Source organism: Amblyomma mixtum, chromosome 3, assembly GCF_055824585.1.
Source record: "Amblyomma mixtum isolate Tamu chromosome 3, ASM5582458v1, whole genome shotgun sequence".
NCBI lineage: Eukaryota > Metazoa > Arthropoda > Arachnida > Ixodida > Ixodidae > Amblyomma > Amblyomma mixtum.
The window spans coordinates 72,388,899-72,404,089 of NC_143014.1; the positions used below are offsets into that span (position 1 = coordinate 72,388,899).

General features: G+C 46.0%; 1 protein-coding gene across 1 annotated transcript in view; it reads left to right on the forward strand.

Moving 5' to 3' along the window:
• LOC149350578 (homeobox protein Nkx-2.5-like) overlaps positions 1-11,965 on the forward strand; it is a 43,424-nt gene extending 31,459 nt beyond the window's left edge. Inside the window, exons 2-3 of the mRNA XM_089579618.1 lie at positions 8,288-8,442; positions 10,004-11,965. Of these exons, the coding sequence (XP_089435744.1) occupies positions 8,288-8,442; positions 10,004-10,309 (461 nt within the window). The 3' untranslated portion in view covers positions 10,310-11,965. The remainder of the gene's footprint in view (positions 1-8,287; positions 8,443-10,003) is intronic.
• Positions 11,966-15,191: the final 3,226 nt, after the last annotated feature.

Genomic DNA, 15,191 nt, shown 5'->3' on the forward strand with positions numbered 1-15,191 from the left:
TTTCTGATCCTTGACTTTTACATATTTTATTCTTAAATTGTACACTTCATAAATAGCACCCCTCCCCCCTCTCTCTCTCCCCCCCCCCCCCCCCCCCTTACACTAGAGCCAACTCCGCGGTTTGCGTCGTTGGATAGCTCCTAGCACAAAATTTGGGCACCCCTAATGTCATACCTCCTCCGCTGCTCTTTACGTTATATCAGCGTTGACAAGCGTACTAATATCTTAGTTAGCTACCGACTTCAATTGTAGACTTATGCGTCACCGTTCTCTTTCTGAGCCACTGTTTGAGCGTTGTTTTATTTTTTCCCCCGTAATCATCTCCGCGTTTGGCGCGCAAAGAAATAAAAGAACACACGCATATAAACGCAGGCACGCAAACCCGCGAACACGCGTGCACACCGCTGCGGGCTACACACTATTTGAAATTCGGAAAAAAGACTTATTTCTGCGCCTTTCAACTCACAGTGCAGTAGCGGAGCGAGACAAAGTGCAACAGTTACTGCTTGGTGTGGCACAGCGGACGGTTTCGCTCGCTCACATTACTTCCAGGCAAAAGTATCGCGCACTGCGACGGTATTTTTCTCCCCAGCGAGCGCCAGCGTCGTTAAAGCCAGCCATCGTTTTCCTTCGTCCCCTGAGGAGATTAATCCCGTGCTAAGCAGCATTCGCATGTACCGATGGGATCGGCGTTTTGGCTTAATTGCCCTGGTCAAGACGAAATGTACATGGTCGTTCGTTTAGATTAAGAACTGGGGGACTAGTGGAGCGGAAAGGGGGGGGGGGGGGGGGGGGGAGTGCGTCCAGGCAATCCGTGAAAGTGGATCTCCTCGGTACGCGGTATAATGTGACGTAAGCCTGTCCTTCCGGACCTTTAATTCGGTGAGGCTCGGTGTGCTTGGCCAACACTATTCGTCCGCTTGGCTAGCAGTCGCGCGCCCAAGAGAGTTGGTAGTTTGCTAGCGCGGGCACTTCTTTTTTTTAACTTCGGAAAGAATGGGAGAAGTTGGCGAAGATCTCCATGCTTGGATTTCGCGCACAAGTTGCCGCGACTCGCGACTCGTCTTCAGGTATAGGCCAGTAGCGACGCTACGAAGAGATTGTTCTGCGACAGTCACCTGAACGTGAGGACCACTCCTCAAAGTGCACACGGGGCAGACAAATAGCCCTGCATATTCATCCGGTGTCAGTGACAAAATGGTACGCGAAGTTTTCTTCAGAGTAAATGATTGCAGGGGCTCTTGAGGTTCATAGCTGGTGGCAGCTGCTTTTATAAAACTTCGCTTTGGAGAAAACACAAAACCGCAAGGGAGATGAGACACAGGGATTGGGAAAAGGTAAAATATTTAACTGCGTAACTTTAAAAGAAATATTTTGCTACGTATCGTAAGAATGGATCATTACCTTCAATAATTCCATAACAGTACCTTACAATGCTCCAATATTAAAATTTTTTTCAAAGAATGTTGGACCGTGACGTGCTGACATAATGCTGGTTTGTCTTCATGGCGATTTGTTACGATCTTATGCGTGAAATATTTTGGATCCTATGTATATCTTGTACGCCTACTCCTCCCTAGAGCCTGACACTCAGGCTGGCAGTATTTTTCTAAATTAATCAATAACTGAAAATAGACCACTGCACGCGCTTTCCATGTTACGGACAAATGTGCTGACGCGCTCTTAAGACTATGCTAACAGCGGCGTCGCCCGCGGACTTCAAAATGCGTTTGGTAGCGCGATGGCTGCTGAAAAAAAAAAAAAAGGACAACGCAGGAGATACGTCGCCACAAAACGCTGCATCGGTTCTTTCTAAACCGCTTCTACAACTTAATTAAGGAAAGGCACTTGGACCTGAACCAAATTTTAAAGATTTTACATAATTAATCTTAGCTAACGGCATAATTAGAGGAATTAAAAATACTTTGAGGAGTGTCACACAACGGGAACCAATATGTCGTCGATTTCAGCTAGGTGCGGTGCACCGCTTTTCTTAAAACATTGGCTAAAGTCAATTGAAACACTCTGTATATTAACTGCCGCACCAAATTTTTCACCCAGTTCGCTTAATTTCTTGCCTTATTTCTCTTGCTCCCCTTTCACTATTGTCTATACCCGAGGTAAAAAGTTCACTGCATGGCCAGCGTATAATTAAATTTTAGGTAGCTCACGTATTTTTTTGTAGATATCTATCGATTGTTTATTGAAATGTTTTGGCAAGTAAGTGAATTGTATGAGAAGTTCAATTATATAGACTAAACAATATTGTTGCCAGGTTAAGTGCTCCGAAAGCCCGAATAATTAGCCAGAATACTTCGATATTTTTCTAATAACCAAAAGGACACGCCTTCAATCTTGGGAATTAAAGTGGACTATAACCACGCCAACTGCATTTTGTAGAATGTTTGTATGAAGCAAATGCCTCGAGACATTCACCGCAAAAATAGCATTAGTCAAGAGAATCTCTCCCATCACTTTTCTCTACAGCTGTCTAAGAACGAATCCTAAAAAGTTAAATCGCCATGAGCCATCACCAGATTCGCCGGATGTTTAGAGCAACTGTATTCCGATCACTTATTTAATTCACTTTTACTTTTTATTCATTCCATGCACAATGTACACGCTATCCCGCACTTAGCAGGACCCGAAACCGTGGACTAGTGGCAGATCCGTGTCATTTGATAGCTTCAAATTTCTACGACGAAGACAACACAATAAGCTCCAAAAATACAGTAAGCATGGTAACCAAGCCGCGAAAATTTGAAGCAGAAATCTGTCTAATTTAATACGCACGCATATCATTCAGCATAAGCTTCATACACTCGAAAAGGGAACACGTTTCTGACAAAAAGAAAACAGAGAGAGAGAGAAAGAGAGAGAGAGGTACATTCCTCACGCAGAAAAGGGGAGAAAATACCATCTCAAAATAGGGCGCCGATAAGTGCGCAAACAAAAAAAAGAAAGTACGGGAAAGGGGGAATTTGAGAACAGAGAGGCTAATGCTTTTCCTTCTTTATGCTTCAGCGTAATTGTCCGCCTGGCCGCGTATAATGCAACTACCAAAAAGCTAATTTGCTTAGTGACAATACCTCGTTTCTCCGGGTCTTTGGAGGATTTATTGATTAATATATAAATACAAAGAAAGGCTTGTAGACATCATTTGGACATAAACGCACCGCGAAATACGAAAACAGCTCGTTCTTCTGTTTTCCTGGGCGCCTTAAATACTAGCTGTACGTGCTAATGTCATATACGCATGCTGCTGCATTATTTCCGCCCCGCCCCGCCAACAGGCCTTTTCGAAAGAAGCGGCTGCGCCGGCGTTGCGATAGTGTTTACAGTTCAGTCGAGGTATCGGAAACATTGCGGCCGCTCTGCGATGCGCCGGTCTGCTCCCAGCGCTCGCGATGTGTTATGTATGAAGGGGACGCGCGCGGAAGCCGGCCAGTCGTTACCTTGAGCGCGCAGCTTGGCCCCCGGCGCGACGGGTCGCTGTGTATGTGTTTTTTTTTTTTCCCTGATGTTGCTTTCTGGGACTGCAGGCTCCTGGCAGTAAACAATTTCCGCCTGTTCTTGCAACTTTTCACCTTTGTTGGTTGGTTGTTTTAATGGGTTTTAACGTCCCAAAGCTGCTCAGGCTGCGAGGGACCCCGTTGTTAAGGGCTCCGGAAATTTCTACCACCTGGGTTTCTTTCACGTGCACTGACTTCGTGCACGTGAAAAAAAAAAAAAAAAACTCCAGCACGTGAAAGAAACCAGGTGAGTTTCTTTCACGTGAACTGACTTCGTGCACGTGAAAAAAACCCCCAGCTGGTCGACATCTTCGAGCACAAGACAGTTTCAGCCTGAGGCAGACGGTGAAATAGGGCCGCAAACGTAGAAAATCGGCAGCCGTGCCTTCGGCGCTTGAATATCCAGACCTAGCTTGACCTGGGTGCAGGACGACAAATAGAACGAAGCTTTATGTGGTCTCCTGACCTTTCGCCTGCAGAATAGCAGACAAGTGAGTGATGGCCCACTGAACTGTTATTATATGAGGATCCTTGGCGTGGTCATGCGGAACACAGTGCCTCCATCTTAGCTGTACAGAGCCTCGTAGGTATTCAGTAATCTATCCCATTCTCTGCCATCCTCGAGGGGCACTAGTAAATTTGCTGAAGTGGTTTGCAAGTGGCAGCCATGAAAATGAACGTGCGTATATGACTAGGTTGACGACGTGAAAGTAAATCTCTCATTTTTGCTTTAACTAACTTCTGGTGCTAAGTACCTGATAAATCACAAGCAAAACGACCTGGCTTTGACACTAAATTAAACGTACATACAACCCTACTAACGACCCTCTACTTCCGACGTAATACCTCGCTGTCTAACTCACTCCTATATAAGGTAACGTTGTGCACACTAAGACAGCCGTTTTCACTTCAACGTTTTAATTTTTTTAAATGTCACTGTTAGCCACTACAAACTACATCGTGATTCGCAATAGTATGCGAGTGCGCATCTAAAATATTTTCTCGCACCTCATGCAAAATGAAACGCCATGGAAAAAATGGACATCCTCTCCGCTCAAACTATTAAAACTAATGCCCCACAGAAATGACAGTTTTTCTAGCACAAAACTCTTATTGTGACTGCTGCCAGTGCCCGTATGACACATTAAATTTGCACCGCCACGCTTGAAGCGCACCTCTGTAGAAGTGATCATTCTAGTGCGAACTGGGGAAAAAGCGTTCGCTTAGAGACCCGCAATCGTGCGGAGAGCATATGAGCGATAAAAACTGTTGCAAGACCCCTGTGCCAGTCCGTGCCCTCCACCGCTACCGATGCCACTGGACAGCGAACGAAGGTGTGTCCAGCGCACGGTTAAAAAAGAAAAAAGCGGAGTCATCTTTACCGTCATGAGGATCACTAAAATGAAATTCTAAATTTTCAATCGCTTCTTTTGTACCGGCTCAAAGTAGAACAGTGGCTGGGCGTTCCATTGTTTCATTGCCATGTTTGTCGCAAAAAAAAGAGTAAAATGATCTGAAACTCACATTCTCACAAGATGGTTACTCATCTCACTCTGTAGGACTATATGCCAATGCCTCCACACGCGTTCTTCCGGAAGGTCTTCCGGAAGAAAGCAGTGTTCTGTGTCTTACTCTTTTTAACGGCTCACACTCATGCCGGTGCGTCTGACGTTCGAAGTCCTGTCTTCGTCATGCTGCAGCTCGTTGATCTTGAAAAGCCCCGTTAGGTTTTCGGATCTGCTGAAAACTCCACTGCAGTCTTCAGGGTTACATTTGTTGTTGTAGGTAAATATTACTAGTTTGGTCTCCGTTTCTTTGTTGTTTCTCTCTTCATCCTTGCATCCTTGGTTTTGATGCTCTTCGACGACTACTGTGCAACTTGAGTATAGACGTGCACATGATATCGACTGGCTGCCCATCTGCCGGCTGATACCCTTTCATTTTGCGCGGGCACGACATTGAAATGGCTTGTGTGAGAACTGGCCATGCAACGCCTCCCTTTGCCAGCTTAGTATGGGTTGAGGGGTACCTCAAAAGGTGTTGTCCCCTCTAAAGTACTATTATGCATCCAGCGTGCATGCGATCTTCCGGTAAATCAGATGGCCAGGAAGATCGCTCATGCATGTGTCTATGCATAACTGATAACTGGAACTCGAAAGTGCAGGTTCATTGCATTAAGAATGCGTCTGGGCAAGAACAGGGTTGTTTTAAGCCCGCTTTGAAATTGTGCACTTGTAGCTTAGATTTGTACTACCCTTACAACGACAATGCGCGCTAAAAATTTCACATTGCATTTGGACGGAATTAAGCATACTTTCGGTTACTAGTCCGGGAAAAGGTTGCTCAAGCTATGGTTCTCACACTTCTCCTGCCGCACATTTGAGATTTACAGCTATAGCTGTAGAAATACTTTGCGGAGGGAACGGCGATGGGCGACAGGTCAGATGTCGCTTTCTATTTCATGTACTAGGCGAAACAAAAAGCATCACAAAAGCTTAATAAATGGCGTTAATGCCGTAGTGTTGGTGTGCCTTCGATACTGCTAGTTCTATGACTGTCGTCAGGCGTGGAATCGACGGGATGGCGTTGTCGTGTCGTACAGTTTCGAAATGGCAACGGCCATCTTAAAACGAGTGCTACTAGGAGCCGGAATGCTAGCCGTTTATTGGGTGAACTTGTGAAGTATCCGCAAAACAAGGAAATAATTCAGTGGAGTGGACGTGTTGTGCAAAACACCGCGAGGTTACTCGCAGCACGAAATCTCGATGGCAATATGCTTTGAAAAAAAAAAAAAAAAGAAGATGCATGGCAACATTGTGCACCTATGGGGAACAGAAGAATCGAAAAAAAAATGCATTTGCATCTAAAACGAGTGTATCTAAAACTATGTTGATATAGGCATGAGTTGTTACGAACGAAAAGGACAACGGAAAGAGAGACAGATTAGCGAATAAAAAATGGATGATGCGAAGGTGAATGCGGACATGCCATTCAGCCTGCTGCCATGCGGAGAGGTGGGCATAGATGTAGTGGGAAGATGAGAGTAGGAGAAAGAAAAAGAAGGAGACCAGGCACGCTGGCCCTGCTGATGAAAAATAAAAACTGCGACTTAGTGTCGAAGGCGACAGCGCAACCCAGGTAAACTAAGGGCGCGTCGCAGACAACTGCGGCGCATATTGTCAAGCGCTTGTAATAAAGTAAAAAAAAAAGTAGGACGGTGCCGTGATGGACTAAAAAAACAATGAAATCCTGGCGGCCTGCATTTAAGAGATTCCGCTAATCCAATAACTTTTTGCTGAACAAAATGACTCAAGCAAACACTGTCAGCACTACACATTGCTTTGATGTACGTGTTGTTTACCCACAGTACGTCCAGGAAGCAATCGATTTTCCCAAATTACTCACACACGCACACATGCACGCACGCGCATGCACTCGTGAATTAAGTGCCGACATCGACCCGCATACCTTAAAAATCCACCTTAAGCCTTTGGTTCCCAGCACGTAGAAAGAATTAACATATTCAAAGCGCGGCTCATGTTGCTGCCGCCACGTTATGCATATTTGAGTACTCTGTGGGACTTAGCGATTTGATGCGCCAAAGCTACACTAAAAAAATCGGCCAATTAATCTGATACGTCTTTATGGGAGAAAAAAAAACTATAAAGCTTGTTTACAGAAAAATGATTAATGCGTTTTGCCTTCAGTTTTAGTATAACGTTTCATCTTGACGCAGAGGAAGTGCATATTAAATTAATCTCGGGATCACCCTCCTTGGGAGGCGGAAACGCCGCGCATACTTTCGTGCAGTAGACGCTATCAAAATTAGCCCGTACCGAAGACACAAGTGCGAGTTCTGCGGGTGATTTCCCTTTCTGCAGGCACACGCAGAAACATAAGGAACGAGTACGACCATTTCTGCTTGCTTCGGGAGCATTGGCCAAGAGCAAGCTTAAAAACCGTGCTTAAAAGCTAGTACATCCAATGGCACGCTCCCCGAGAATGTGAGCGTTACTTAACCAAGAATTCAATCAAATTTACTACTACTACTACTACTACTACTACTACTACTACTACTACTACTACTACTACTACTACTACTACTACTACTGCTACCACCACTACTACTACTACTACTACTACTACTACTACTACTACTACTACTACTACTACTACTACTACTACTACTACTACTACTACTGCTGCTGCTGCTGCTGCTGCTACTGCTAAACGGTTGTAATGCCCATGAAATGATAATGTTAGCTAAGAGTTTTGAATTTCAACATTTTGTCATTACGTGCCCCAACATTGCAGAAACCTAAAAAAAAGAATAATTCGGTAGATTTCTGGACAGAAAATTATTATTGCTGCACGATTAGAATGAGAAAACTATGCGAATTTTGTAAGCGTCTAAAGACACTACATATACGCCCAAATACTAAGTCGCAAATCTACAAGTTCACAGAGAAACTGTAAGTCGTTTTATCACCTCCTGATGTCGCAATGCGCCCAATTAAATGTTAGGTTGCTTTTTTTTTTCAGAGAGAGGGGCAGGGGGGCTACCTTGCGCGGTTACCTTACAACAGGCCTTCGGTACCTCTGGCAACTGACGCATTGAAAAATGCTTTGCATTCGCTTAACACTGTGAAAATTAGATAGTCTGATGGGAATAGAAATGAAGAAGACTGCTGACATTTCTACAGCCTGCACCGCACGGGATACGTTGCAGAGTTACCCGAGGCTATGAAAAATCTCCCCCTTTTCCCCGTGTGCAGAGTCCGGCCCGCGGCCGCGCAAGCGGAAGAAGCCCCGCGTGCTCTTCTCGCAGTCGCAAGTGTTCGAGCTGGAGCAGCGCTTCAAGCAGCAGAAGTACCTCTCGGCGCCGGAGAGGGACCGCCTGGCTAACGCCCTCAAGCTCACCTCCACCCAGGTATGCGGTGCGCGCACGCACCGCGCGCGTGCTTGCTGTCGCGCTGCTCAGCGGCCGCGCGTTGATCTTGTCGCAAGCAGCTGTATCGGGCAGGCGGTGTTGCGCGCGGCATCAAGTTTGCCGTGACCTGCTTGCTTTCTCTCGATTTCTCGCACTCTCTCTCTCCCGGGGTCGCATTTTCTTCTTTCTTATTTTGTTTCGAGATTAAATGCGGGGCGCCCTTTCGGCAAAACAACCACTTCTTTGTGCTGGATATTTTTCCGAGCGCATATCCGTCCTTCTTTTTTTTTTGGATTTCACTTCATCTTTCGCGTTGCTTGAGTGTCACGCTGGTTTCATGCCCGTATCCTCTAGAATCGTAGCGAAGTTCCGCAAGAAAACGGGATTAATGCGTTTGATTGAGCTCCAGGATTCAACACTCAACAATTTCATCTAGAAGTTAAATGCGTTAGTACTTTAATTGTGTGATTTTTAACACTCATGGCTTGATTTTGGTAATACTACGGAATTTGAAATCAGGGCAGATAACTGGCCGATTTTTTCCGAAGCAACCTGGCCTCGTGTCAAGTCCCGTAAGCAACGGCGAGTGGCTCGAAAAATGTTTTCGGAACCTACACCCCTGAAAAAAGTGGCTCTGTTCGGTCAAGCTGCCCTTGAGCTATTTAAATCAAATCGCCATCATCATCATCATAGGACCAGCCCTGCTTGCTGCGGTGCTTGCTCCTTCCAGGATTAGTATTTTCTATAATTGTTTTTCAGTATCTACCACGGCAAACGCCTCAACCCGGCGGTAACTATAAGGTATGGTGGCGTTACTAACCCAGCCTTTGCGTGGCCGCGGTGGTCAAAATAATGAATTCGGCACTAGTTTGCTCTGTATCGCGAATGTTACTTCGAACAGCCGTGCGGGCTTCGAAGAAAATGAAACTCGGAAAAGAAACATTGCTTTATTTCCAGAGCACTCAGTGTGCGCAGTGTACCATGATGTGAAACCGCACGTCAGAAAGAGCGGAAATTAGGATGCGAATGTGTTGTCCCGCCTGAGGCACACAGAGGCAAAACATATCAAACTACCGAAAAGCGATGACACGGCGAGGACACGCGGCGTCGAGGGAAGGGGTGTACAGGCTCTTTCACGAGCTCTTCATTGACAGCGTGTCGCTTGCTGTGTGTTTGTTCTCAGCAGGACAGCTTAAGTTAAGGCATCGCTTTGGACAAACGATTACCGGCGGGATTAAGGCATCATCTTCTTGTCTGCATATACACCCGAAAGATGAGCAGCTCAGTTGTGATCCCCACTGAATGAGAAATACGAAGCAAGGAAGAATGGAAGAGTACAAATCGAAAGCAGAAAGGCGGAATATTCGAGTTCGTCAAAAATTGATACGGCGATTATTCCTAACAGGTAAAACCCATTAGCTCGTGATAGGGCTGTGTGAAGAGCTGGTATGATTACCGAGAATGAGAGGAACTTTGTCTAGAAGGTTGCGTGAAAAATAAAAGCTATAATCAGTTGTAACGGGACACCAAATTAACGGGCGCTATCCGCCGGGTGGCGCAGGTGAAGATCTGGTTCCAGAACCGGCGCTACAAGTGCAAGCGGCAGACGCAGGACAAGTCCCTGGAGATGGTGGCGGCGGCCAGCGCCCGTCGGGTGGCTGTGCCCGTGCTGGTGCGAGATGGGAAGCCCGCTGTGCCGTTCCCGCCGCCGGCACCGTCATACCCAATGCACCCCTACTTCGCCGGCGCTGCCGCACTCGCACCGCCACCGCCGCCGCCACCGCAGCCGCCGGACGCCAGCGCTCTTATGTACCCGGCCATGGGGGGTCACAGACCAACCGCCACCGGCGCCCTCAGGACGTGGTGAATGCCACACTCCATGGAACTGTGTGGGGCTCAGAGCGACTGGCGATCGCGTATGTGTGTGTACGTGTGCGTGCGTCGCGATACGCGGACTCCTGCTACCCATCATCTCGCGTGAGCCTTGATAGCGGTGGTACACCGTCCGGGATCTGCAAGGAGTGTTCGAAAAGGGCTTAGAATTGAAAATAAGCGTCCTCTGAAACTTAGCCGGTGCTTACGAAGGTATAAGATGCGCAGAACGATGGTGGACACATATTTTTTACCTGATGTTCAGAGGGCTGAATCAGTACTGATGGTCAGTGTTGTGTAGGTACACACCATTCAGCTAAACGAGCAATAAGAAAGAAATAACATTGTTGGGTCTTTCAGGGTCCGGCATAAGGGGCACATGCTAGGCATTCGGGCGGCAGGTAGAAAATAGTCGGACGCAACATATCGTCACGCCGCGCAGCGACTGCGTTGGATGTGGAAGAGGAAGAAGACGCGTGAGGGACATTACCCATCAAGCCTGAGGACATCATCATCATCATCATTTTACCCTGGCTGCTGCATGCGGGGCTCGGGAAGGGAGAACTAATAATGCACCAGGTAGGGATTCACACCTCGAAGCTGTACTACGGTAAACTCCTCGCGCACAAACCTCCTGACCAAAGAGGGAAAGTCATCAGATCCGGTAATATCGACGTTTGGCTACAGTTGTGACGTTGGCCAGCCGAGAAAATTTTGGTGAAATCCGCCTCGCTTTCAGCGCCTCAGATAGCCCTCGTGTTTCTCCAGCCTCTTCCGCATCCAACGCAATACAATTCAGTGAGGTATTCTTCGCCAAAGGGGTCACAGTCGAAAGTTATCAACCTCTTACTGTAACGAAGGCTGATATCAGGAATGCTGAAAAGTGACAGTCAGTGCGTGTAACAAAAAAAAAAAAGACTATTTATTTCTAGAATGCACTGTGTGATAGAACGGTAGCGTCAGACTACTATATTCTTCAAATCCAAGCTCGAATTTGCTGTAAAATGTCAATTAAACGAGGCTCAGAGAGCTCTTTAGCTGGCACCGAGCTCCGATTCAGTATTAAGTGCTTCAATTTTGTAACCATGCACTGCATTTTAAAGAAAAACGCATAATCTAGAGACTGCTGTTACAAGTTTTGATTCAGGTATCCTTATTTGTGCAGAAAACTACGAAAACTGCAGATTTACAAATGTTGAGATATCATATTTCATGGCTCCGCAAAGAAAATAAAAATTTTGTAGCATTCACCTTGTTGTGGTTCCTGAAGAGGGAGCAGCATCTTGTCAAAATTGCACGGTATTTGAAACTGTCATATCAGTTAAGTTAATTTCGTACTATCCTTATTCACGAATTAATGGCACAAACCGAATCAAGCTGTAATATTTATTCTGCTTGTTAAATGTTCTATCAGGTGTTTTTTTACCGAACTCCTACATTCACAATGTGGCGGAGCTACAAGATTCCCAAAACGAAACTTCACGATGTTTTGAATTCTTGAATGTTCGGCCCTTTCTCTACAATATATTTAGAGCCGAAATCGAAACTTGCTAGCCTGAAGTCACTAGGTTCGATCTTGCTTTCTTAAATGCCATTAATTTCACTCGAATCACCTGAGAGGGTGTCCAGGAGAACGATACTTCCTTTCTGAGCTGTTTAAGCACGAGCCCTTCGAAACGAATATAAAGCTTCCTCTTAACGATTAGTTGCTGAAATGGCACATTTATATATGTGTCCTGCAGCTGTGAAACTTGTCAAGAGCATCACGTCACTGGTTCACTCATGCTTAGCTATTGCTTTTACAGAGCACGAGAGGTATTTCTTTATATCTCATTTAAGCAATTTTTATTCGCGTGAATTCTGTTTTGTGTTTGCGCAACAGATGCGCTGTTAAGCGATTACATTGCATACGTGCAGCCATATTGATCAGAATGCTATGTTTACCCATGACTATTATAGACTTTGAGTAACACAACTAGTCGGAATGTCTATACCGTTGAATGTTAACGCTTGGAGATAACACAAAAGTTGTTTTTGTTTGTTTGTCTCGTGGTGCCTTAGAAGTGTTTTGTCCGCAATTACTCGTCACGCGGATACAATGTGAAAAGTACTTCAAAAGGAAAAACTGAAACATGTATGACCATAAAGACTCAATTTTTCTTTCTTAATGTGCCTCCGCCACCTGTCATTCCAGATCATTTTGCAACACAGAATGTGGGCAGTGTTTCGTTTTTCATTTATTTGTTTAATGAGGCGCTGCCTTGCTTAATACGCACTTTGAAGAGCAGGATACAGACGCTGCGCATTACAAGGGTAGCAACGCATGCATAGTTCGTGTCTTCTTTTCTGCGTGCTTCTTCTGCGTGCTTGATTCCCACAGATTTGCGTCAAACAGCCGAACAAGCAGTGCATCCCTGTCAGTGCACTAACTACATTACGTCAGATAGATGTCTGCAGGAAGTGAGCACGGACAAAAGTTTCACACCTCCTACCACGTCGCAGAACGGTAGTGACCGTGTCATTAGACACGGTATATTTCTCGAAGGGTGACACATTTAAGCATGAAAGGACTGCACATCTAGCAGAAGTCATCTCCCACGGTAAGTGAAAGCCGAGAACTACAGGGTCGAGTGTCATCCGCGATTAGGAAATCGGAACTCGTGGAAATATAACTCCGAAATTTAATCGCCATCCTTCCGTGTGCAACCAATGCAGCGAATAAAATCAATAACAAAAATAATAATAAGGGAGTTGGGTGGCGCGAACGTCAATGTTTATGCAGGAAACCAAGAGCTCGTCTTCCTTCTTGCGTGCAGTGTACAACGTTTGAATTGTCGCTTCCACCGAGAAGCTTTATAATAACACGGCTTTGGCCGCCGAAGGCACAACTTCGGCTACTTTCTGCGAATAATTGTACCCGCGAAACGGCTTTATGGGTGAACGCAAAGCTTAGTTATGCAGTGAAATTAAATTATAAAGAAAAAAAAACGCGGCTTCAATCAGGTTGTTTTCTTTAATAAAATAGCGCTTATTTCGAGCAAATCAAACCAGGACGGCCTTCTTGGACGTATATATTATGATCTTAACGAGTTCGGCCCGTCAGAAAGGGCACGACCGAAGTGAAATGTGATCTGATATTTACTTATTTTCTACTTTTCGCCGTTCCCCAGTGCTTGTGGACGTCGTCTCCCTTTCCCTCTGGTCACAACAAGTAGCTGAAACTGGACGCTGAGAATAACAGATGCTGTTTCCTCGCCGACAGTAACGTGAATAAGGCAGTCCTCGAGTTTGGGGCTTCTCCCGTTGATGAGGGCACGCATGAGCTTCGCTGGACGCAGAAGCCGGGAAGCGAAAGGCCAGTATCTGTTCCCAGAAAGCGACGCGGCTTCGGCGCGTGTGTACAGAGCGTGTGCTGTTACACGAATCACAAGGGAATACAATTACCGAGCATACGTCGCTAGCAGAACACGGCTTAAGGCAGCTGTCTTACACCTTTAACCGATGTCGGGATTTTTTTTTTTTTTTTGCCTCTAAGAAATGCAAGTGTCACGAATAGGGCATACCTCAGAAAAACTCAAGGAGCTCGCTTGAATGGGTCAAGTTTCTCATGTGCTGCGGGGATAGTAATGAGAGCATACTTTTAGTAATAAAACACTAACGAAGCATTAGGATGGTCTCGGTGCGCTCCATATTACTACGACACTAAAACCAGCAAAAACAAAGCATAAAGAAGGATAGGTGCACAAGGATAGGCTGTCGTGCCTTCGTGCCCTTCTCTTCCTTTGTGTTTGTTCCCGCTCCTTTGATGGTCACAACTTTTTAAACGTCTCTGAGCTGAGGCAGCTTCAAAAATAAGGTAAAGATGTAAGCTATATAGTTTTATTTTCCATGAATTGCAGAGATACATGCTGCATTCACTTCTGCGAACTTTCTGCCGCGCCACCGACAAACTTGTGCCTAACTATGACTTTTCAAGTGTTACTCCCGGCAGAGCTACTGTCATCGAATTCCGCTCAAGCTTGCTGTCCGTCCGAATCGCACAGAAGAAGCCAGGACCGGAAATAAACGGAAAGGTAACGTTAGCCTGATAGTAGAGGTAGAAAGCGAGTATGTGCGCAGTTAAGGAATAGAGCCTGAATAGCTGCCAGCAGTGACAGTTTCGTACTTAGCACTATGCGACAATAAATGTAGTTCACGAGGCAAGGGAACAATATTTCCTCATTTCCACGATATTTAGCAATGATGTAAGCCGCGCAAGCGCGAACGCACGTGCCTCCCTGATTGCAAAACTCCCGTGTGCTCCGCGATGTCAGTGTGGGTTAAAGGACCCCAGGCGGTCGAATTTAATGCGAAGCCCGCTTCTATGACGACTTTTTCTCTACATCCTGCTTTCACATCTTCCTCCGCCATTTCCCAAAGACATGGTTCAAATGTCCACCGTCAATGAGACAGTCACTGCGACTCTCACTTCCGACCCCCCCCCCCCCCCCCCCCTTCCTCCCCGCACGAAGACAGCCTAGCCTGCGGCGTCGTCCCGTCGTTGGTGCCGCTCATAAAATCTGTTCAGGAACAAAGGAGTATTTGCCCATTCTCCCACTAGAAAGTACCTAGCACGCGTCACTGTTAGCCTATTAACTTCCTTTTCTACTTTCCTTTTTGAAGTTGTGCTCATTGTTTCTAAAAGCCGGTTTATTGCTTTTTTTTTTTGCGCCTAACTTTTGGAGGAGCCGACTGCATCGCTGAGCTCATCTTTCAATTTGTTATTAATAATATATTTTTCTTTATCTCGCTCCCTGCCGCTATCAGTCCTTTCGAGGAGCGTTCGAAGCCCCGCGGGGAACACTGACTCCATGTCGCCGCCTTACCTACCCTTCGTC